Source organism: Onychomys torridus, chromosome 8, assembly GCF_903995425.1.
Source record: "Onychomys torridus chromosome 8, mOncTor1.1, whole genome shotgun sequence".
NCBI lineage: Eukaryota > Metazoa > Chordata > Mammalia > Rodentia > Cricetidae > Onychomys > Onychomys torridus.
In genome coordinates this window covers 46,054,136-46,076,344 of record NC_050450.1, presented here as the reverse complement: position 1 = coordinate 46,076,344, position 22,209 = coordinate 46,054,136, and the positions used below count along the sequence as shown (strand labels likewise).

At 48.2% G+C, this 22,209-nt stretch overlaps 1 protein-coding gene across 2 annotated transcripts in view; it reads right to left on the bottom strand.

Annotated features, from left to right (window-relative positions):
- The window catches only part of Larp1 (La ribonucleoprotein 1, translational regulator), a 49,764-nt gene extending 39,654 nt beyond the window's left edge, over positions 1-10,110 (bottom strand). For both annotated transcript variants that reach the window (XM_036197836.1, XM_036197837.1), the window contains exon 1: positions 9,683-10,110. In XM_036197836.1, the coding sequence (XP_036053729.1) occupies positions 9,683-10,055 (373 nt within the window). In that variant the 5' untranslated portion in view covers positions 10,056-10,110. The remainder of the gene's footprint in view (positions 1-9,682) is intronic.
- Between the last annotated feature and the right edge of the window lie 12,099 nt (positions 10,111-22,209).

The following is a 22,209-nucleotide window of genomic DNA, read 5'->3' as shown; positions in this document are numbered from 1 at the left end:
ACAATGCACTGGGATCTCTCTCTCTCTCTCTCTCTTCCCTTTCCACTGTGGTAGTTGACACCTGCTTAGTCGTCCTCACACCTTCAAGATGAGACTGGGGTAGAAGGACCTTAAAAGACTGAAACCAATGATGCTATTTACACCTAGTCCACAGGAGGGGCAAAAAGGTAAAGGCTAGCTGGGACCTTGGCAAGCTCATCCTTAGCTTTGCTCCAGGGCCTCAGGCCACAAGTGCTCTTGGTATTACATCCTCACCACATTCCCTCTCCCTCAGGAGAAGATTAAGCAGCTCTGTGGAGAGCCTTCCAGGCCCACCCAACTTCTCAACTGTTCTCCAAGGCCATTTCTTGGCTTATACCTTGGACAGAACACTGTCCTTTCTCTTTTGATGAAGAAACACAGTACCTGGGACCACAAGGCCTCATGCTGGAAGAAAGCCATTGTGATGAAGGATGAAAATTCAAGGCCCTGCAAGTAAACAGCTACTAGCTAGTAGTCCTGAGGTGGCTGTGCTTTGGCACCAGTTGTCAGTGACAGCTCACTGACTCCAGACCATGCCCCTCACTCAGTACTCTCATGCAACTCAGCAAAGCTTTATGCATTGTCTTTTTGTTGTTGTTCTTTAAAGCAAAGTTGGAAATCCCTAAGCTTCTAGATTTTTTTTAAGGTGGGTCTTTTGAAACAGGATCAGTCTCTTCACATAGCCGCGGCCATCCTAGAACTCATTTATGTACACCAAGCTGGCCTCCTCCAACACCTGCCTCTGCCTCCCAGGTGCTGGGATTAAAGGCATGTGTGTCACCACACCCAGTCTAATTTCCAGAATTGTAAAATATGGATGGTTCCTTTAAAATGTTCTTAAAGCAAATCAATCGAAACCTGTCAGGAGGCAAGACCAGGAATGAGGATGTGGACACTGTGACTTATTTTTGTATTTTGAAACAGTCTCACTATGTGCTCCTGGCTGGCTGAAACTCCCTATGTAGACCATGCTGACATCAAACTCGGGAGAGACTCATCCACTTGCCTTTGCTTTCCATGGACTGGGAGGCAAATGCCCAGCTTTTGTTTGTTTTTGGTGTGGCTTGTGGCCTCAGCTAGCCTGGTTCTTGCTGCAGTATCTCAGGCTGGCCTTAAGCTCAGGGCAATCCTTCTGCCTCTATCTCTAGAGCCAGAATTAAAGATGTGTACCACCATACCTAGTCCATTTGTGACTTTCTTTCAGAATAAAAGTCTCACCATGGCAAATTTATCTTGCTTACAATTTAATTGTGAGGGAGAGGGAGAGGCTGGTAGCTAACAGAGTCTAAAAATTTTCTGAATTAACAAACTAGAACTTTGCCAGTTTGTTGCTACAGGTTCTTAAAAAAAAATAAATAAATAAGTCACCGTCTAAACTATTCAAACTATGTTCACTTGAGGACACTGTTCAAAGTTACCAACTGACCAAGCCAAAATCCACCAATGCTCCCCACAACAACTGCACCAAAACTTAACCATAAGGTCACTGAAATAATAATACTTAACACCAAAACAAAGCTATGCTATTAATAACAACTGACCTTGTGTCATACACAGGAGAGCTCTCTGCAACAAATTCAAAGCTGTGGAAAGACACCAAAGCACTAAATGGACAATTTTACCACAAAGCATCCAGGCTCATCTTCCACACTGAGAGAAAGAGAGAGAGAGACAGACAGACAGACAGACAGAGACACCATCTCCATTTGGGTTTCTTACAAAGTCCTTAAATCCACCTCCATAATAAGCCAGCAAAGGGTAGGGGTCAGGAAAACCAGCTAGAGGACAGTGATGTGAACTACCTTCCTTTTAATGCTCAGGTCCAAATTCTAAGCATCAAGGGATAGAGGATGCTGGGCCATGAGGAAGAATGGCTTCAACATATCCTGTGTTAAGCAAAATGAAAGGCCAAAGTCAAGCCCTCAAGAGTTTCTGAGCCATGTTCCTGCAAAGCACTTATACATGCTCACCATCAAATGGTCCTAGCAGGTGGGTGCTATGGTTTGAATATGCAATGTCCCCCAGAGGCTCACATGTTAAAGGCTTGGTCCTCAGCTGGTGGCATAATTTTAGGAGATCTTAGAAATGTTTCAAGAAGTGAAGACCGGATATGTGCCCAGTCCCTTCCTCACTCTGTTCCCATGTCCACCAAGAGCTGGACAGTCTCCTCCTCTACATAGTCTTCCTGTCTCGGGCCCAAGTAACGCAGACAGCCCAGGAATGAACCCTCTGAAGTTCAGAGCCGAACACCCGCATCTAGGTTGTTCTACCACTGCCATCCTGTGCTCACAGCAGCCCAACCTGTGAAAGCCCCTGTAAAAGAGGGTTCCATCTAGGCAGCCCTCCCAATTTTAATAACCCCCATTCTCTCCAAAGAGAAGGAAAACCAAAAGCCAGGGCACAGACAACAGAACAAAGCTGACCACTAGGGCCTGGTCTAGGAACAACGCCTACCTCCTTAGGCCAGCCTTCTCAGGAAGGCATTTAGTTTAGGAGCCTGTCTGAGATCAAGGCAAACTCCTTGTTCCTAGGCACAGGTGTTAATTCAGCTGACTTCAGACATTGAAGGAAACTGACCTGCAACAGTCCAGGGCTGTGCTGCAGAGTGGCTGAGGAGTAGTTTAACATGGGGCTCCTTTTTGTAATCTGGGAATTCTAGTCCAAAGGATCAGGCATGAAGACCCAAACCATTTATCTTAATATAAGAGGTCATCTTGTAAAAGGAAAATTTTGACATCACTTTTCACTCAAAGTCCTCTAAGACTCCCTCCCCACGACCTTCCACTTAAATTGGGACTTGGCACTCCTATAAAGCAGGACTGCCCACCTTTCTAGTAGATGGCTACACTCCAACCACAGGAACTCAGTTCTCTGAACCCCACCCTGCTCTCAACCAAAAATGAAGTGATCACAGTCTCTTCTCAGCAACCCCACTCACTCTTTCTGCGTATGTCAGCTCAGCCCTGCTCCCCAGCAACTCTGAGCTACACTGCACTGGATGTCCCTGCTGTACCACACACACTCTCCCCGCACGGCCTTTTCTTACACACTGAACTTAGGGTGCATGCCCCCCTATCCACTATAGTACCCTCAGCACTTCACACATAGCAAACCCACAAAGCATGCTGTCTATCTACTTGCTCACCAGTCTGTGTTCATTGAGCTGCCCACTACAACCTGTCAGCCTTGACTGTAGTGCTGGGGACACCTTGACCAAGTGGAGACAAAGCTAACAAAGATTAGCAGAGTGAGAGGGATGAGATACAATGGAGGGCCAGAGTTTTTAGACTATGCAGGGTGGTCTGGGAAGGCCTCACCATTACCACCATCCAGAGAAAGAGCATTCCAGAAACAAATGCCCAAAGCAGAAGCCTATCAGACACACTACAGTACTGCTGGGAAGGAAGAAAGTGGTGTGGAGTGCATAACGGTTGGAGGACCCAGCTCAGGAAATCTTAGGATAGGCTAAGGACGCCTGAGAAAGCCACCAAGGTTCTAAGCAAGAGTTAACAAACAGGAGACAAAGAGTCTGCTGGGACAACCTAAGTAAGAAATGATGTCTAATTCACACACTCAACAGAGTGGAAAGAAACATCTAGATCTGGAAGCAAAGTTTAAGATCCAAAAGGATGGTACTGGTGAATTAGATGTACTTTGATAAAGACAACAGAGTGCAGGATGGCCTCAAGTTTCTCTGCACACTTAGGACAGTTGTTCAATCTCTTGTGAGTCTGTTCTTCATATGGGTATTAGGGTAAAAGCACCTGCTGAGACTACATGGTGACTACTTTAAACCAAACCAACAAACAGAAATATTATGCATCCTGGCTATGCAGGAGCCTCTGATGGTCAACAGCTATGTGAACAGTTCCCCAGACTAAGATGAAGACCTTCACCACCTGGCCAGTTTTACACATTTCATCAGGAAGGCCCTCTCCCACATCTAGAGTTCAATCAGTCCAAAGATTCAGCCAAAAGACAAAGGTGTCATATCAAGACTACTTCATGGAAAACCCTCAGGGAGGTATCTCAGGTCACCAGCCACAGGAAGCTGGCCATCTCAAACTCACCAACTTCTGGCTACTCGCCCCTATTTTAGAAAGGCAAGGAATAGCCCCTCCCCCAAGACCTCAGTCTACACAAATCTGGTTGTGAAATGCATCTTCTGGCTGTGAGGCAATTGCACCTGTGTAGGACGCTGTACCATCAACCTGATTCTCAGAACTCAGGCAGCACTGCTTAAGGAATGAAGAGGCTAGGCAAACTAGGGAAGGTATGCATGACTCTGCCCAGGTTCTAATTTAAATTCCTTCATCTCTCTTCACCTAACCGCCTTCATTAGCTGTTATCAAAACCTCAGCTTCAGGATGTTCCGGTCATCCTCTCTCCTGGCCACTTCCCTGAGATCACCGTGGACTAGCCAACAGAGGTCTGTGAGCCTTGACTGAAACTCTTGCAGAGCCAACACCTAATTAATTACTCTCCCGAGCTCCTATTGGATTTTTGTGAAAGGGGGGGGCGCACTTCTATCTGCCAAGCTCTCCCTTTTTAAGAAGGCTTTGTGGTTTGGGGCACTGCTCCTTCTCTTTCTGCTTGTTTCCCAGGGAAGAGAAGACTGGATGCTGAGTAACAGCATAAAACGCTGACTCTGGTTTGGGACTCACTGCAGACCCAGACAGGAATCAGCAAAGACTTAAGTCTCTCAGGAGGTTCAAAGTTCAAGAGGGCTTGTGACTACCCCATCCCAAAAGTCAGAGCCACCTCCCAAACACTTTTCCCTGCTGAGCAGGTAGCTGGAAAGCTGCTCCCCTTCCCGGCAAAGAATCCTAACTGTGCCTTCTTCAGAAGAAAAAGTGACATGAACCAGAGTGGAAAGGCCTTAAGCCTCACTCAAACTGTTCTTAGTACTCATTTGCAAAAGCATATAACCAACAAACTCAAAACAAGGGAATGACCATATGCCCTCAACAAATTAAGATAACCTAATATAACCTAAAATTCTCAAATCTCCCACTTGTCATCTAAAGGACTTGTGTGGGAATTTGTTTGCTTGAGACAAGATCTCACTGTGTAGCACAAGCTGACCTAGAATTCTCTTCATGCCTCAGTATCCCTGTGATGGGAGCATAGACATGAGCCACCATACCTTGCTTCAAAACATCTCATGGCCCAGTTCATTCAAATAAAGATCTAGACAAGATTCATAACAATGCATGATTGGACTTCAACCTTTTCATCTTTAACATTCATTCCCTTCTCAAAGTCCTCTTCTTTATTGATAAAAAATGTGTTATTCAGAATTTCTCAGGTAACACTGAATAAACTAGGTAATCACATGTACCTTTAATCCCAGCACTTGGGAGAGGAGTGTTAGGATGGGAACTTCAAGGTCATCCTATTTTCTCTATGCACTGGGGTGAGAGGTGTTTCACTCATGCTGTTATGAGCTTTCCACCACCACACAGTAAGGCCAATCACTCCACTACATGCCTTCCCAAGCTACCAACCTCAGTTAATAAAACCAAGTCTCTCTCCAGCCTTCACAGGGCTTGGAATCAATACATGAATTCCCCACCACATTGGCAGATTTGAGGAAACATGCACTAAATGCTCTGCTTCAATTTAGCTTTGGTGGGAAATGAGTTTGGGGTTCTAGTAGGGAGAACAGTTTTAACACTAGAACCTTAAAACATTTAGGCCTGGGGCTGGAGAGATGGCCCAGCGGTTAAGAGCACTGGCTGTTCAAGAGGTCTTGAGTTCAATTCCCAGTAACCACATAGTGGCTCACAACCATCTATAATGAGATCTGGTACCCTCTTCTGACCTGCAGGGATATGTGCAGGCAGAATACTGTGTACATAATAAATAAATCTTTAAAAAAAAAAAAAAAAAAAAAAAAAACTTGATTTGGAGTCAGGTGCCTTTAATCCCAGCACTACAGAGGCAGAGGCAGTAGGATCTGAGTTCAAGGCCAGCCTGGTCTACAGAGCAAATACCAGGACAGCCAGGGCTACACAGAGAAACCCTGTCTTGAAAAACAAACAAAAAAAAAAAAGTAGTCATTTCTTTGAGTGACCAACCTATAAGACTCTCATGACCAGCCAGGTGTAGTGGGACACCCCTTTAATCCCAGCACTCTGGAAGGCAGAGGTAAACAGGTCTCCAAGTTGAGGACAGCCTGGTCTACAAAGCAAGATCCAGGACAGCCAGGGTTGTTACACAGAGGAAAAGGGGAAGGGAGGTCTATACCCATGGGCTGGCAAAATGACTAAGCAGATATAAGCACTTGTAACCTAGGAGGACAATCTGAATTCAGTCCTCAGGACTCATATATGGAGGAAGGAGAGGATAGACTCCTAGAAGATGTCCTCTGACCTTCATTTACCAGCACTGCATCACAGAAAACAAATGTTAAAAAAAAAAAAAAAAAAAGTTGTCCATACATATGTTTTGTATCCCAAAACAAGCAAAGGTAAATTTTTGTGGATTTTCATTACATCAACTCACAGAGCCAAAAGTTCCTTTTTTTTTTTTTTTTTAAAGGTAGTGTCTCCAGTAGCTTGCCCTGAACTCTCAGTCATCCTTCTGCCTCAACCTCCCTTGGGTTGATAGGTGTGGACCACCATGCCCAGTTCAAAGGTCAACTTTAAAGCAATCCGTGTTTCTTGTGGAGGTGCTGAGCTATACACAAAAAACAAAACATGTACATTCTTTGACTGCTTTCTTTTCACAAGTAAAAAAATAAAATAAAATGAAAAATGGAGATCCAGATAAAAGTTCCTAAGGTCCCATAATTTCCCAGCCACTAAAGCAGTGGTTCTCAATCTGTGGGTCATGATTCCTTTGGGGGTGAAGGATCTATTCACAGGGTCATTTTAGACCACTGGAAAACACAGGTATGTACACTGCGATTCATGACAGTAGTAAAATTACAGGTATGAAGTAACAACACAAATAATTTTATGGTTGGGGACCACCGTAACATGAGGAGCTGTATTAAAGGGTCACAGCATTAGTTAAGGCCGAGAACCACTGCACCAAACTAAACCATGCACAGGTATCAGTTATTACAGTAAATGTTCACTACTATCTTTTGAGGCAGGCATATCATAAGTTAATCCGTGTTATACAAATGAGGAAGGTGATACACACTGCTATCAAGTGATATAGAAGAGAGCATTGTGAACACATCTGAGCCTGGAACCTATATATCTCTTTCCACACAGGCACTCCATAGATCAGAGGGGAGGGGGGTGGCTTTAATTAGGGAACTGTTAGAGTGTCCAAAGGACAAATCTCAAAATTTAAAATTATAAACCTGCAGAGCTTGGTTGCTCGAGCCTTCAATCCCAGCACTCAGGAGCCAGAGACAGGCACTCTATGAGTTCAAGGCCAGCTTGGTCTACAAAGTGAATCCCAGGATAGTCAAGGCAGTTACAGAGAAACCCAGTCTCAAAATCTACAAACCTAAACCAGGTATGGTGTTATATTCCTGTAATCTCATCACTGGGAAAGCAGAGGCAAGAGAATAAGGTCAGAACCACCCTTGATTAAATAAGTTCCAGGCCACTCTGGGCTACATTAAGACCATGCCCTCACCCACCCACTTACCCCTCAAAAAACTACAAACCTTGGAAGTTTAAACTAGATTGAGAACCCCACATGGGAGGAAAGAGATGGTAAAACATTATTTTATTACTAGTCATGGCTTGTGTCCCTTAAAAACTAAAACTGCAGCCATCAAAGCCAAAAGGAGGCTAAAAATAGGCATTTACACCAAGCTTTGGAAAGCTTAGCTTGCTTATGAGACACTCATTTCTGAAGACTCCAAAAACCATATACATCACAGAACACAAAACTCCCAAGACCACACAGCCATTCCACAAGTGTTACTTTAAACATGTCCACTCTGCAAATAAAAGCAGAGTTGAGATAGGACCTACAGATCCCACTGACCGTGAGATAAGGCCACAACCAAACCTTACCAGACAGACAACCCAATCACAGAATTCACTCTACAAAGCACCAAGGCCTCAACAAGCTTAAACGCAGAAGCTACTGGATTAATTCCAGTAGTCTGCCAAAAGACTACTCCAAAGATTCTAAACCAACTGGTAGCCACTCTCTTTTATGATCCCAAAATAAAATAAAAAAACCAAAAACAGGACAGGCCTGCGGTGATGGTGGTGCACACCTTTAATTCCAGCATTCCCAAGGCAAAAGCAAGCCATCTCTGTCAGTTCAAGGACAGCCTTGTTCCAGAGCAGACAACTAAGTGGAACCCTATCTCAAAAAACAAACAAAACAAAAACAAAAACGGAACAGAACATAACTACCCTACCTAGAATTTGTTCCTGGGTCACTTAAATCATGTCTGGCTTTAACCGGAGGGAAAGTTGAGATGCCAGCCAAGCTGTCTTCTTCCCACGATCAATAACCCCAGTGACGCAAGCTATCAAGGGCCCTTGGCTTTACACAAAATGCCAGCTCAAGCACCCAATCCTGCCTGATGTCACAGCTGATTTAAAAGCCACAAGGCAGGTTCACCAGTACCTAAGCGCGGCGGCCTGAGTGAACAGCCTCATTTAAACTTCTGAGGAGCGCGGCTCGGGAGGATGATTATACCTCTGGGTTTAAAGAGGGGCAGGACCAAAGAGCGTCTTAAAGTTGTTTCCCCCACTCTGTGGGTGGAGAGCGAGGATCTGAAAGAAAATGGAGGTTTCAGCACTGCCCCTTGCATAAGAGGATTCTGGAAGGGAAGGAGAGGAAGAGAACATTGGTACTACAGCACACCCCCCCACCCCATGTGCCCTCCTCCTAATGAAGCAACCCTGTAAGAGAAATCGAAAGGGCAACCAACATGCTGCTGAGGATGGGCTGTGCTGGGTTCCTCCAGAGCTAGGCCTGCACTTTTCCTGCACTCTGGGACCTGAAAGCGGCTAGCTCTGACTTCTCGGTGCCCACGGTTTGAGGGAGTTTTAAAAATAAAAGTACTGGGACTCCGACGGTGAAACTCCAGGGCCACGCTCACTACAAGACACCAGGGAACACACAGGCGGAAGCCCCGCGTGCCCCCAAGACACAGAGCCTTGTCCCCGGGCCGTGTGCCCCCTCGTTGACCAAGCCGATCGCACTCGGTCGGGATTCCCTAGTCACCTCTCGTCCGGGCACGGGAGGGGGAGGGGAGCCCCGCGCGCAGCCCAGGCCGGCGAGCGCAGCGAACAGCCCCGGCGCGGCGCATGGCGCCCAACTGTCACCCGCCCGCCCCGCACCGGCCGGGCCACTCCTTCGCCGCCACACACGCCCCTCGCGTCGCCGCAGGCCGCCACCGGCTCCGAGGCACCCCGGAGCCCGCACTCCCCAAGCCTCACCAGGCTCCCCGAGGCGCGAAGTTGCTAAGTTCAAAGCCAGGCCCCGCTCGGAGCCGTGACACATGTTCACTCAACACGCACTCCCGGGGCGCCAGCACGCATAGGGAACACAGGGCACACAGGGCACACAGGGCACACCGGAGCGCACACCGAGCGGCCCCGCCCGGCCCGGTCCGGCCAGCTAGGCCCGAGGTGCGCCGTTGCCACCAACCGCTGCTGCCCCGGCAGCCCCGCTCAGAGGGAAACGCCCGCGTCACCGCGCCGGCCAATGCCGCGCCGAGCAGACCCACCTGGAGGCGGCTGTCCGTTCACCGCGGCCGGCGGCGGCGGCGGCGGCGGCGGCGGCGCGTGCTTCGTCCACGGGTTCACCTTGGGCGGCGGCGCCTCCACGAAGTCACGCCGGCCGCCGTCCTCGCCGTCGCTTCCCGCTGGGGCTTCGGCGGCGGCGGGTGGCCGCGGGCTCTCGCGCTCCGCGCCGTCGCGGCTGGGCCTGGCGCAGGCGGGCCTTGGCCTGCGGGCGCTGCCGTCCGGCTCGCCGCCGCCGTCGCTCGGGCCCGGCTCGGCCTGGGCGTCAGGCGCGGGCTTCTTCCTCGCCAGGCCGTGCTCGTCGGCCTGCAGCAGCGCGGCACCCGCCGGCAGCAGCGGCTCCACTTGAGTGGCCATCTGCGCGGAGCGGCCGGGCGCGCCGCGGGCCCCGCTCGAGGCCGCTGGCGGGGCGCCGGGGCCCGGGCCGCGCGGACGCGGGGCGGCGCGGGCGGGCGGACGCGGAGCGGCGCGCCGGGCAGAAGGCTCCGGCGCGCCTGGCCGGCCTGGCGGGCCTGGCGGGCCTGGGTCCCCGGCCTGCGTCCCCCCGCCCCCGGCCCGGGGCGGCTCGGGGGGCTGCAGCGGTGCGGACGGCCCGGGGGGGGAGCGGCGCGGAGAGCCGAGCCAGACCACGCGATCCGCGGCGGGCGGCGGGCGGGCGCGCGCCTCGAGACGCGGCGCGCGAGGGGCGGGGACGGCGCGGCGGCGGCGGCGGCGGGCGGGCGCGCGCACGGCGGAAGACCCCGCCCCGTCCCCGCCCCCCCGGCGGCCATTCCTGCGGCGCAGCAAGCGGACGGGGGCGAGCACGTGCCTGATGCAACTCCGGAGGGCGGGGGTGGGGGAGGAACCTTAAAGGGCCAGCGCCCAAGAGCCACCGCAGGTGGAGCACATGGGGGCCTGACCACGCGGCCAGCCGGCCTGCTCACGCTGGCGATGTGGGTTGCAGGACTCCGGGGAAGAGGTCTTTTCCAGCGTCGGCCCTGACTTGGCAGATGCTGCAAAGGAGTTCTTTGACTGCCCCCTGTGCATAGCTCCTGGCCCCACTCTGGTGACCTTGGCCTAGCCGCTGCCTGGCCTGGGCATCCGCAGTGGGTCCAAGTGAGTTCTCACCCCTTAGAGGCAGCCAGCACCTCGAAAGAGAACGGAATTCCCAGTAGTGCCCACCTTATCCAGGCCCCCGAATCACTGTGTTTTATGAGCAGGAAATGGCTTTTCTTTCAAGTAGCTTGTGTGCCTTCTAAGGAATTGTTTAGGGTGGAGTTGAACTGACAATTGGGGGATCTCCGAGAGCTTTGAGATTTGTATCCTAACCCTGACCCCTTTGCAGTTTAGGATATCCGATCAGGTCTACTTCCCGGCTCTCAGTTTCTCTGTTGTAAAATGAAGGAACCATTTATTCCAGGTGGTTTCAAATTTCACTGTCATTCGGTTCGATAAATATTTACTGACTTCGTGCTCCGGGGGCCTGCAAACTTCTTGGAAAGGTCTGCCAATAAACCAGGCTAACATGCACCTGTCCTCCCGGAATTTACACTGTAAGGTGGGGAAAGGCACAGTAAGCACGCGAAACAAATGCTGGCTGGTAGTCACTACACGACGTAGTGAAGAAGACAAGATTAGCTGGAATGGGAGAAGTTCTGGGACTCGGTCTAGAAATCTGAGAACCTTAAGACTGCAGGCCTTCCCAAGAGTCCCACACTCACCCTAGCCGCTTGGAAGACTGGCCATCTCCAAAAGGACTAAAGGACAGGTAGTCTCCTGGATGGGGAGCAAGGCTTCCTGAAGACTCTCGGAGGCCAGGCTTTGGTACTATGATCATCAGGAATACCGGAAGAAGTACTGGTAGCAATCTCATGCACAGCTCCAACTCTAGTCACTGGCCTGAAAGCCTGGGACAGCTCTCTACTCTTCTCTCAGTGCCCCTCTCTCGGGGAAAATTAAGGGCAAGTAATGCCTTACTTAAAGGGTCCGTGGAACAGTCAAAGTGCCCCCATCATAAGGCACACACTAAGGCCAGTGCTGGAAGAGGTGCCAATGAACAAGCTTTAAAGGGACTCGAGAATTCAAAAATCAGGATTTTACAAAAGTGGCACGTATACCCTTAACCGGAGAACACATCATTACACATCTCCACTAGGGTGCACTTTTACTTATTGGTAAATACTTTCTGAAGATGGTATTTACACTAGACCTTCTCTGGGCTTTGTCCGCATTGACATAATTGTCATTAGTGGCCAGGTTTTGTTTGTTTTGAGATGGAATCTCATGTAACCTAGGCTGTCCTCAAGCTAACCATATGGCCCAGGGTCATGACCTTGAACTCTTTTGAGATAAGGTCTCAGATAGCTCTGGCTGTCCTAGAAATCACTCAAGAGACCAGGCTGGCCTCAAATTTACAGAGATCCACCTGTCTCTGCCTCCCAAGTGCTGGGATTAAAGACTTGTGCCACCACACCTGGCATGGAGCAGTTCTTATAGCACATAATGGGAGTTGTACCCCTATTCAACATGTCTTGTTCAGCATATTACTAGCTGGCTTATCTACTCAGCAATTGGTGTCAGTGCCAACAAAGCTGATCGGGCCCTGCTGCTGTGTAGTAACTGAGGCTCTGAGATGGCTGCTTTGTCCCTGCCCGGGCCAGAGAAAGGCATTGGGGAGAGCAGAATTTAAGAGGCCTTTTAGGACTATCCTCAACTAGAGATACTTAGCTCTGAGAAAGTAAACTGAATGATTACTTCATCTTCTTGTTTTGAAGATGAGGTCACTGAAGTTTGAAGAAATAAAGATGCTTATCCAAGGGCACAGGCCAGTCTATGGCAGAACAAAATCCAATTTTCCTATGTTATAATACAGAGGGCTGGAATGCCGAGCAGTGGTGGCACACACCTTAATCCCAGCACTCGGGAGGCAGAGGCAGGCAGATCTCTGTGAGTTCAAGGTCAGCCTGGTCTACAGAGTGAGTTCTAGGACAGCCAAAGCTACACAGAGTAACCTTGTCTGGAAAATAAATAAGAAAGTGGAGGGCTGAGGCTAGAGCAAAGGCTCAGTGGTTAAGAGCAGTGGCTGCTCTTTCAAAGGACCTAAGTTTGGTTCTCAGGACCCACATGGTGGCTCACAACTATCTGTAACTACAGGTCCATGGAATCAGATGTCTTCCTTGGACACCAGACACCCATGTGGTGCACAAACATACTAGAAGGCAAAGCACACATACACAAAATAAAATAGAATCTTAAAATAATAATAATAATAATAATAATAATAATAATAATAAAGCTGGGCAGTGGTGGCACATACCTTTAATCTCAGCATTTGGGAGTCAGAGGCAGGCAGATCTCTGTGAGTTCGAGGCCGGCCTGGTCTATAGAACAATTTCCAGAACAGCCAGGACTGTTGCACAAAGAAACCCTATCTTGAAAAACAACAACAACAATAATAATAATGGGCAAGCTAGGGGCGGTGGCACTGCCTGTAATGCCGAGGCAAGAGGATTGCAGAGAGTTTGAGGCTAGCCTGGGGTTAAAGAGAGAGTACTAGCTGGAACTAAATAACAAGACCCTGTCTCAAAATAAAATACAAAATAAGAAAAAGTACTGAAGGCTGGTGCTGCAACTGGGCTGTATATGGCACCATCCAAAAGGACAGCTGGGAGCTGGGAGGTGGTACACGCCTTTAATCTCAGCACACGGGAGGCAGAGTCAGGCGGATCTCTGTGAGTTGAAGGCTACGGAATGAGTTCCAGGACAGGACAGCTGGAGAAAGGAGTTGGGTTGTAATACAGGAGATGGAACTTGAATCAGGTTTTTTTCCCCCAGTACTGAACATTCAGTGTCAGTCTCTTCTTGAATGCTTATAGCACATGCTGTACCATGATACTACTGAGTAATTCAGGCTAATGATTCCAGTGATTTTTTTTTTTCTTTAATTTTATTTGAAGTGCTATGAAGACTGAACTCAAGGCCTTGAGCATTCCAGGCCTAGTGTTGGATTACTGAGCCTACATCTCAGCTCAGATTTCTATCTTTCTTTCTTTTTTTTCTTTTTTTATTTTTATTTTATTATTTTAGAGACAGGGTTTCTCTGTGTAGCTTTGGTGCCTGTCCTGGATCTCACTCTATAGACCAGGCTGGCCTCGAACTCACAGAGATCCACCTGACTCTGCCTCCCGAATGCTGGGATTAAAGGCGTGCGCCACCACTGCCCAGCTCAGCCCAGATTTCTGATTCCTGACATACTATAGTTTTCTGAACACAGAATTTTTTTTCTAAATACTAGACAGGACCAAATAATTAGTATAGATACTTGTTTTAGAGCCGGGCATGTTACTGCATGCCTGTAACTCCAGCATTCAGGTTGTGAGACCAGGAAGATCAGAAGAAGTTCAAGGGCAGCCTTGTCTACCCATTGTATCTGAGGATAGCCTGGATTACCTATGATAGCAAAAGTATTTAGTGGGTCTAAATACCTTTATGCAACTGAATATGTATGTTTGCTCCTGGTGCTAAAAACTTCCTGAACTGAAGCAGAATTGGGAACAAAGACCAGGTAACTGAGAGACTGGCTGATACCCCACATCCCTACTCTGGAACTATGGAAGACCCTGGCCCCTCAGCCCAGGACCATTGGCCTGTCTTTTTTAGGACTTGGGAACTAGGGATGAGCGAAAGAGGAATAGCCCGCCCTGTACTTTGGCTTACAGCACACTTGCTCATACAAGAGAGTTGCTCTTGTTTTATATGTATTTTTTTTCTTTTCTTTTTTTTGGGGTGCGGGGGGTGGGGGTTCAGACAGGGTTTCTCTGTGTAGCCCTGGCTGTCTTGGAACTTGCTGTGTGGACCAGGCTGGCCTTGAACTCAGAGATCTGCCTGTCTCTGCCTCCCAAGTGTTGTGATTAAAGGCTTGCACCACCAGGACTATTTGGTAGATTTTTAGTGTATATGGTTGTCTTGCCTGTATGTATATGTGTGCCATGTATGTTCTAGTGCCTGTGGAGGCCAGAAGAGTGTGTCAGATCCTCTGGAATTTGACTGTGAGTCACCATGTATATGCCAGGAACTGAACCCAGGTCCTCTGAAAGAGCAGCAAGTGCTCTTAATTACTGACCCATCTCTCCATCCTCAACCATATTTATAATCCTCCTGTCTCTGTCTCCCAGCTCCTAGGAGTATAGGCATGCATCTCCACACCTGGCCTTGGACATAGGGTTTTATTCCTCTGTGAGTTTAATTTTCCAAAGGACCTTGGGTTTGTAGAAGAAAAAATTGCACTGCCCCCCCCCCTTGCTCAATTCCTCTGGTACAATACTGCCTATGCCAACAGGTTGGGGGGGGGGGTTTAAGACGGGGAGAGACCTTGGCTTGAACAAACAATGCCAGCTGGGGAGCATTTTCCATCCCCAAAGACTCACAGGCCCTCTGGCACGTGCAGTGCAATGACCTCAGCTCCTGGGAAGAGGCTCAGCTGAGATCACCTCTGTGACCTGTCATGTGGGAAAGGACACTTTTGTCATCACACCTAATCCTCCAGCAACTGTTTCTTAGCAGGTATGATGATGCACCCCAGTTACATGAAAAAGAGGCTCAGGGGAAGGTCGCGACGGTTTGCAGTGGAGAAGAAGGGCTAACAGAAAGCCAGCTTTCCACACACTTGCCCCCGATTTGGCACCTGGCACCAGCCTACCTTGACCTCATCAATTCTACTTAAGCGAACTCTTTGTCCATCCTGCACCTGCGCTGCCCTCCATGGTGGTCTCAGGACAGGTTTCATGTATCCCAAGGCAGGCCTAAAACTCACAACAAAGCTGAAGGTGACCTCCAACTTCTCATCCACTGCTTCTACTTCCAGAGTACCAGTTACGGTCATACAGCACCATAACCAGTTCATACTTCCTACGGCGAGGGGGCTTGAACCCTGGGCTTCGTACAGACTAGGCAAGCACACTAGCCACTAAGCTCCATTGGCAACCCCAGGCTTACCTCCTGATGGGACTCCTACTGGCCAGTCTACTGTGTGAGGTTCACCACACAGCCTCAGGCTGCCCTCTGACTGATGGACTTTGACAGGCCCCACCTCTGTTCAGCAGCTCAGTGTTCCTACCAGCACAGCTTGACCCTCGCCTCTTCCATGCCCTGCTGTCTTCCTCCCACACTCTCTACCCTCCAGCAATAGGAGATCACTCTGAGCCAACAAGGAGAAGCAAACCACACAACCAGGAAATTCCATCTCACCTGAGTTAGAAAAGCTCTCATCAAAAAACAAATAAATAAATAAAAATTTTTTTAAAAAAGCATGTTTAATGTGGAGAAAAGGGAAGCCTTATGCACTGCCAAGGGAGTGTAAATTAGTGACTATGACTGTCAGTTGGTGGTTCCTGCAAAAAAAGTAAAATGGAACTACTATTACGATCTAGCAGTGACACTCCTGGGCATGGTCTCAGGAAATGATGTCCACAGACAAGTGGGACGACTGCATACCCTTTGTGCATTACAGCACTGTTGATAGTAGCCAAGGTGTAGATCAGCCTAGGTGTCCATCAACAGATGAGAGTGTGAGCGAATGATATGGAAACAGCATGGACAATCATCCAGCCTTAAGAAGGAATGAAACGTTGCTCTCTGCATGAAAATGATGAGAACAAAGCCAGTGAGCTGGAGAGTGAAGGTGCTGAGTTTAATTCCTAGATCATACGTGGTGGGAGGAAAGAACAGACCCCAGGCAAGCAGTTCCCCCCCACCCCACCTTCACACCTGTGCCCCGGGGCACGTCCATCTACACATACACTCACTGAATCAACGAAGTGAAATAAAAACAACAAAATTTAGAAAATGCTGGAGACACAGAACAACAAGTACTAAAAGGAGAAAAGACAAGCTCATGGCAGACCAGGGATTATTAAGGAAGGAGGCGAGGTGGCAGGGGGGAGTAGAAAGATAGGCAGGCAGACCTGATATTAATCAGACAGGATATGTTCACTGTGGGCCCCATACATTTGTACCGTTAGGATAATAATATTAATAAAAAAGAACGTACAGCCAGTGAGATGGTTCAGAAAGTAAAGATGCTTGTCACCAAGACTGATGATGATCTGAGTTCAACCCTGGGGACTGACTCCTGCCAATTGTCCTCTGGCCTCCACCTGCACACAGTAGCACCTCAAGAGAATGCACACGCAGGAAAAATAAGTAAATATATAATTTAAAAAAAACAAGCAAATATGGAAAGGTAGAACACTGGGCTACTCATTGTCTCCTCAGTTAACACACATTAACTGAAAATCTAAAATGTTCCAGGGACTGCTAAACCCCAGAAATAAAAATACAGTACACACACAGTCCACCTTGGGCCCCATCTATATGACAGGGGTGTTTCTCTGTGTTCCCTGGCTGTCCTGGAACTCACTGTAGACCAGGCTCGCCTCAAACCCAAAGATCCTCCTGCCTCTGCCTCCCAAGTGCTGGAATTAAAGGCATGCACCACTGCTATCAGGCAAAAATTCATTTTTATTGTTTTTGTTTGTTTGTTTTGTTTTTGTTTGTTTGTTTTAGTTTTTTTGTTTGGTTGTTTGTTTGGTTGTTTGGTTTTTCTAGACAGGGTTTCTCTGTGGAGCCCTGGTTGTCCTGGAACTCACTATGTAGACCATTTCTTAGTTACAAGACTTCAACAGTCCCTTTGCTTTCTCAATCTTTAGCGTTTCGGATATAAATTGAAAAAAAAAAAAGCTGTGCATGGTAGTGCATGCCCTGAATCCAAGCCCTTGGGAGGCAGAGGCAGGCAGATGTCTGTAGGTTCATTTACATAGTGAGTTAGGGAGACTCTGTTTCAAGGTGGGTAGGGAGGTTAAAAAAAAAAAAAAAAAAAAACCTAAATCACTAGATAAAATTCCTTCTGTCTTTGAAAAGGTAAAATGAACCAGTATTTATGAGTTTCCCAGTCCAGCAGGTTCCTTTGTCTGCCTCTGCTTTAGTTTTCTTGTCTGTGAAATATTTGATAATAGCCTCTGTCTGGAAGGTTACCATAAGGAATAGGGAGTCAAAGAACAGCAAGACTTGGTGTAATGTGTAAGTATACACCACTGGTACTGGCCTCACAGGCAGGTCTTTTTATTTCTTTGTCTTGGTTCTGGGGGTGGAACCCAGGACCTTAACATGCTATACACACGCTCTACCTCCCAGCTGCACACCAGGCCCCACACAATAGTTTCATTTTAGAGATATTTTTATAATTTTTTTTTCTATGCCAGGTTTCTCTGTGTAACAGCCCTGGCTGTCCTGGAACTCACTTTGCAGACCAGGCTGGCCTTAGATTCAGAGAGATCCGCCTGCCTCTGCCTCCCAAGAGCTGAGATTAAAGGCATGTGCCACCACCACCAGGCAATTCTAAAATCTCTTTTGAAAGCTACATTTGCCAGCAGTTGAAAGCTCTCACTGATCTTGCAGAGGACCTGAGCTTGGTTCCCAGCACTCAGATTGTGTGGATTACTACCACCTATCACTCCAGTTCCAGGGGATCCAAAGTTCTCTTCCAGCTTTCTCAGGCAACTGTACACATGTGGTATATACTCACACAGACAGGCACACATATGCATAAATAAAAGTATATCTTAAAAAACAAAATGAGCAGGGTGGCGGTGGCGCACGCCTTTAATCCCAGTACTCGGGAGGCAGAGGCAGGCAGATCTCTGTGAGTTCAAGGCCAGCCTGGACTACAGAGTGAGATCCAGGACAGGCACCAGAACTGTACAGAGAAACCCTGTCTCAAAAAACAAAACAAAGCAAAAAAATAATTATAGTATTTGTGTGTGTGTGTGTGTGTGTGTGTATGGTGTGTATGGTGTGTGTGTGTGTGTGTGTGTGTGTATGGTGTGTGTGTGTGTGTGTATGGTGTGTGTGTGTATGGTGTGTGTGTGTGTGTGTATGGTGTGTGTGTGTGTGTATGGTGTGTGTGTGTGTGTGTGTATGGTGTGTGTGTGTATGGTGTGTGTGTATGGTGTGTGTGTGTGTGTATGGTGTGGGGTGTGTGTGTGTATGGTGTGTGTGTGTATGGTGTGTGTGTGTGTGTATGGTGTGTGTGTGTGTATGGTGTGTGTGTGTGTATGGTGTGTGTGTGTGTATGGTGTGTGTATGGTGTGTGTGTGTGTGTGTATGGTGTGTGTGTGTGTGTATGGTGTGTGTGTGTGTGTGTATGGTGTGTGTGTGTATGGTGTGTGTGTGTGTGTGTATGGTGTGTGTGTGTGTATGGTGTGTGTGTGTGTATGGTGTGTGTGTGTGTGTGTGTATGGTGTGTGTGTGTATGGTGTGTGTGTTATGGTGTGTGTGGTGTGTATGGTGTGTGTGTGTGTGTATGGTGTGTGTGTGTGTGTATGGTGTGTGTGTGTGTGTGTGTGTGTATGGTGTGTGTGTGTGTGTGTGTGTGTGTGTGTGTGTGTATGGTGTGTGTGTGTGTGGTGTGTGTGTGTGTATGGTGTGTGTGTGTGTGTGTATGGTGTGTGTGTATGGTGTGTGTATGGTGTGTGTGTGTGTGTGTGTGTGTTACTGTATGCCATGTGCACCACACTGCGTGTGTGGAAGTCAGAGGACAACCTGCAGGAGGTAGGAGGCAGTTCTCTTCTGCCATCATGTGGGTCCTGGGTATTAAACTCAAGTCATGAGGCTCGTCAGCAAGCATCTTTACCTGCTGAACCACTTGCCAACCCACTATTTTCTTTAATTGAATTTAAATATGGAGCCATGGGTCTCGCACATAGTAACCCTTTGGTCTTGCTTTTCTCTGATGTGACTCTAGCCCACTGACCTCATTCAGATCCCTTGAGGACCCCATCCCCTTCGTCAGGAGGTGCAGACAAGTCCTTGGATACCCCTAAAGTGGGGGTGGTGAGGACTCCAGGAGAGAAGGACACGAAAGAGGCAAGTTGGGAAGCCTTCTTGAAAGTGGCTGGACTTGAGAGAGAATCTGAAATGGTGGAGGATTTGTTCTAACTTAAAGGGAGTCCAGGGAAGGGGGTATCTGGCTCTGACCTTGGCATCCTTGAGGGTATCTCTGAGTTTCTCTGACAAGGTTTCCTAGGCCTTTGTCTTGGTAGAGATGAGGAAAGATATGAGCTGCCCTTCATCTTGGGCGAGCTGTGCTCTCCAGGAGATCCAGCCAACATACATGGTCAGTGTCAGTTTGTGAACAGACTAAGTGATCGTCATCTTCCTTCTCAAGACTCTCAGAATGTCAGGGTGAGCCTGTGGAGGAGGAACAGTACAAGTATGATGTGGGGCCCCTACATCAATCACAGGAACAGGATAAAAGGCTAACATCCATTCTGTCACTGTGAACCAGAGGCTGGGAAAGGGCACTTTTATGTTGAGGATAGGGCCTTAATAACACAGAAGGTGGAAAGCATCTGGAGAAACTCGGGGTGAACGAGGGGGGTGGGGGGGTGATAGGTAGCTCAGCAGTGCAGTGCTTGCCTAGCATGCATGAATCCCTGGATTAACGCCTCAGTACCACAAAATACATAAATCAATTAAATAAAAATGTTAAATGAGCCTATTGCTGTAGGAGGTCCCAGAACCTTTAATACCCATGGCAACTGCTTAGAAGTAGTGACTGCAGCATCTCCCAAAGCCATATACCTTATAACAGGTTTCCTGTGTTCCTTGGAACCTGCTTTGGGAATCACTGGCTCAGGTTCTCACCCAGCCTTCCCTCTGCAGAAAGCTCTGCATTTCTCCTTCCTTCCTGTTGCTGCTTCCAGTGAAATCTAGAAAAAGTCCCTTTTCTTCACCTGAATTTCAGCTTATATATTCTAGAAGTTTCCATTCTTCCTAGAAGTCTTTTTTTTTTTTTTTTTTTAAGATATATTTATTGTTGGAGCTCACTGACTCTGGACTGACAGCTCAGGAACCTACATGGGATCGAACTAGGCCCGCTGAATGTGGGTGACAGCTATGTGACTCAATCTGTTTGTCAGGTCCCTGGCAGCAGGACCAGGACTTATCCCAGATGCATGAACTGGCTTTTTGGAGCCCATTCCCTGTGGTGGGATACCTTGCTCAGCCTTGATACAATGGGGAGGGCTAGGCTCTCCTTCAACTTGCTATGCCAGACTTTGTTGACTACCGTGGGAGGCCTTACCCACTCTGAGGAGTGGATGGGGGTAGAGTGGGAGGGAGATGAGGAGGTGGGAGAAAGGGAGGGAGGGGGAACTGGGGTTGGTATGTAAAATGGAAAAAAATTAATAAATAAACATATTTAGTAATAAAAAAGATATATTTATTGTATGTGGATACATGTTTTGACTGTATCTATGTCTGTGTACCACACATGTGCCTGGTGTCTGAGACATTAGCAGCGTTGGAGTTACAGAGTGTTGTGAGCTGCCCTGCCATGTGGGTGCTGGAAACCAAGCCAGGACCTCTGGAAGAACAACCAGTGCTTGCTTTTTTTTTTTCTTTTGGTTTTTTGAGACAGGGTTTCTCTGTAGTTTTGGTGCCTGTCCTGGATCTCACTCTGTAGACCAGGCTGGCCTCGAACTCAGTGATCCGCCTGTCTCTGCCTCCCGAGTGCTGGGATTAAAGGCGTGCACTACCACTGTCTGGCATACAACCAATACTCTTAACTGCTGAGCCATCTCTCCCTTTTTTAAAAAACTTGGAAGGGCAGTGGTGGCACACATGCCTTTAATTCCGGCATGCAGGAGTTAGAGGCAGACAGATCTCTGTGAGTTCGAGGCCAACCTGGTCTATAGAGTTCCAGGACACCCAGGGCTATGCAGAGAAACTCTGTCTCACACACACACCCACAAAAAAAAAAAAAAAAAAAAAGAACCACAAAATCCTAGTCTATGCTAGGTTTCCACTAAGCTATGTTCCAGCCCTACTATTTTATTTACTTTGTGGAGTGTGTGTGTGTGTGTGTGTGTGTGTGTGTGTGTGTGTGTATTCATCTTTTGTGATGTGTGTGTGGAAACAGAGAATAACGTTCATGACTTTGTTCTCTCCTTCCTTTACAGGCTTATTGAATTTATCAGGTCCTCGGGTTTGGTGGCTGCCATCTTTCAGACCCTGAGTAGCAGTTTCCAGCGAATGTTACACCTGTGGCATCAGATGATTGAGGGGAATCTAGGGCTAAATAGCCTTAAGCATGACTCTGATGTCGAGTGCAGCACTTTACCATTCATGGTGATGACCTTTGATCCTAGGGAGGGGAGGGGAGCTTGTGGTGAGCTGTAGGCCACCTGAGAGCTTGCGCCTGTGAATAGCATGAGGTCACAGAGCTTACACATGCCAGGGTACTTGGATCTCTATGTCCACCCGAGATACATGGAGAAAGAAGGAACTGCCATGAAGGTGAGTGGCCTGATTACCACTTGAGTAAAGTACACAGAGACCTGCTTACAAAAGCAGGGTGGAGGCAGGCTCATTTGCATGGGTAGCCGGGACTGGTAGACCACTGTTATTTCCTTCAATGGATTCTTCTCTTCCTCTCCCTCCTCCCTCTCCTCTCCTCCTTCCTCTCCTCTCCTCC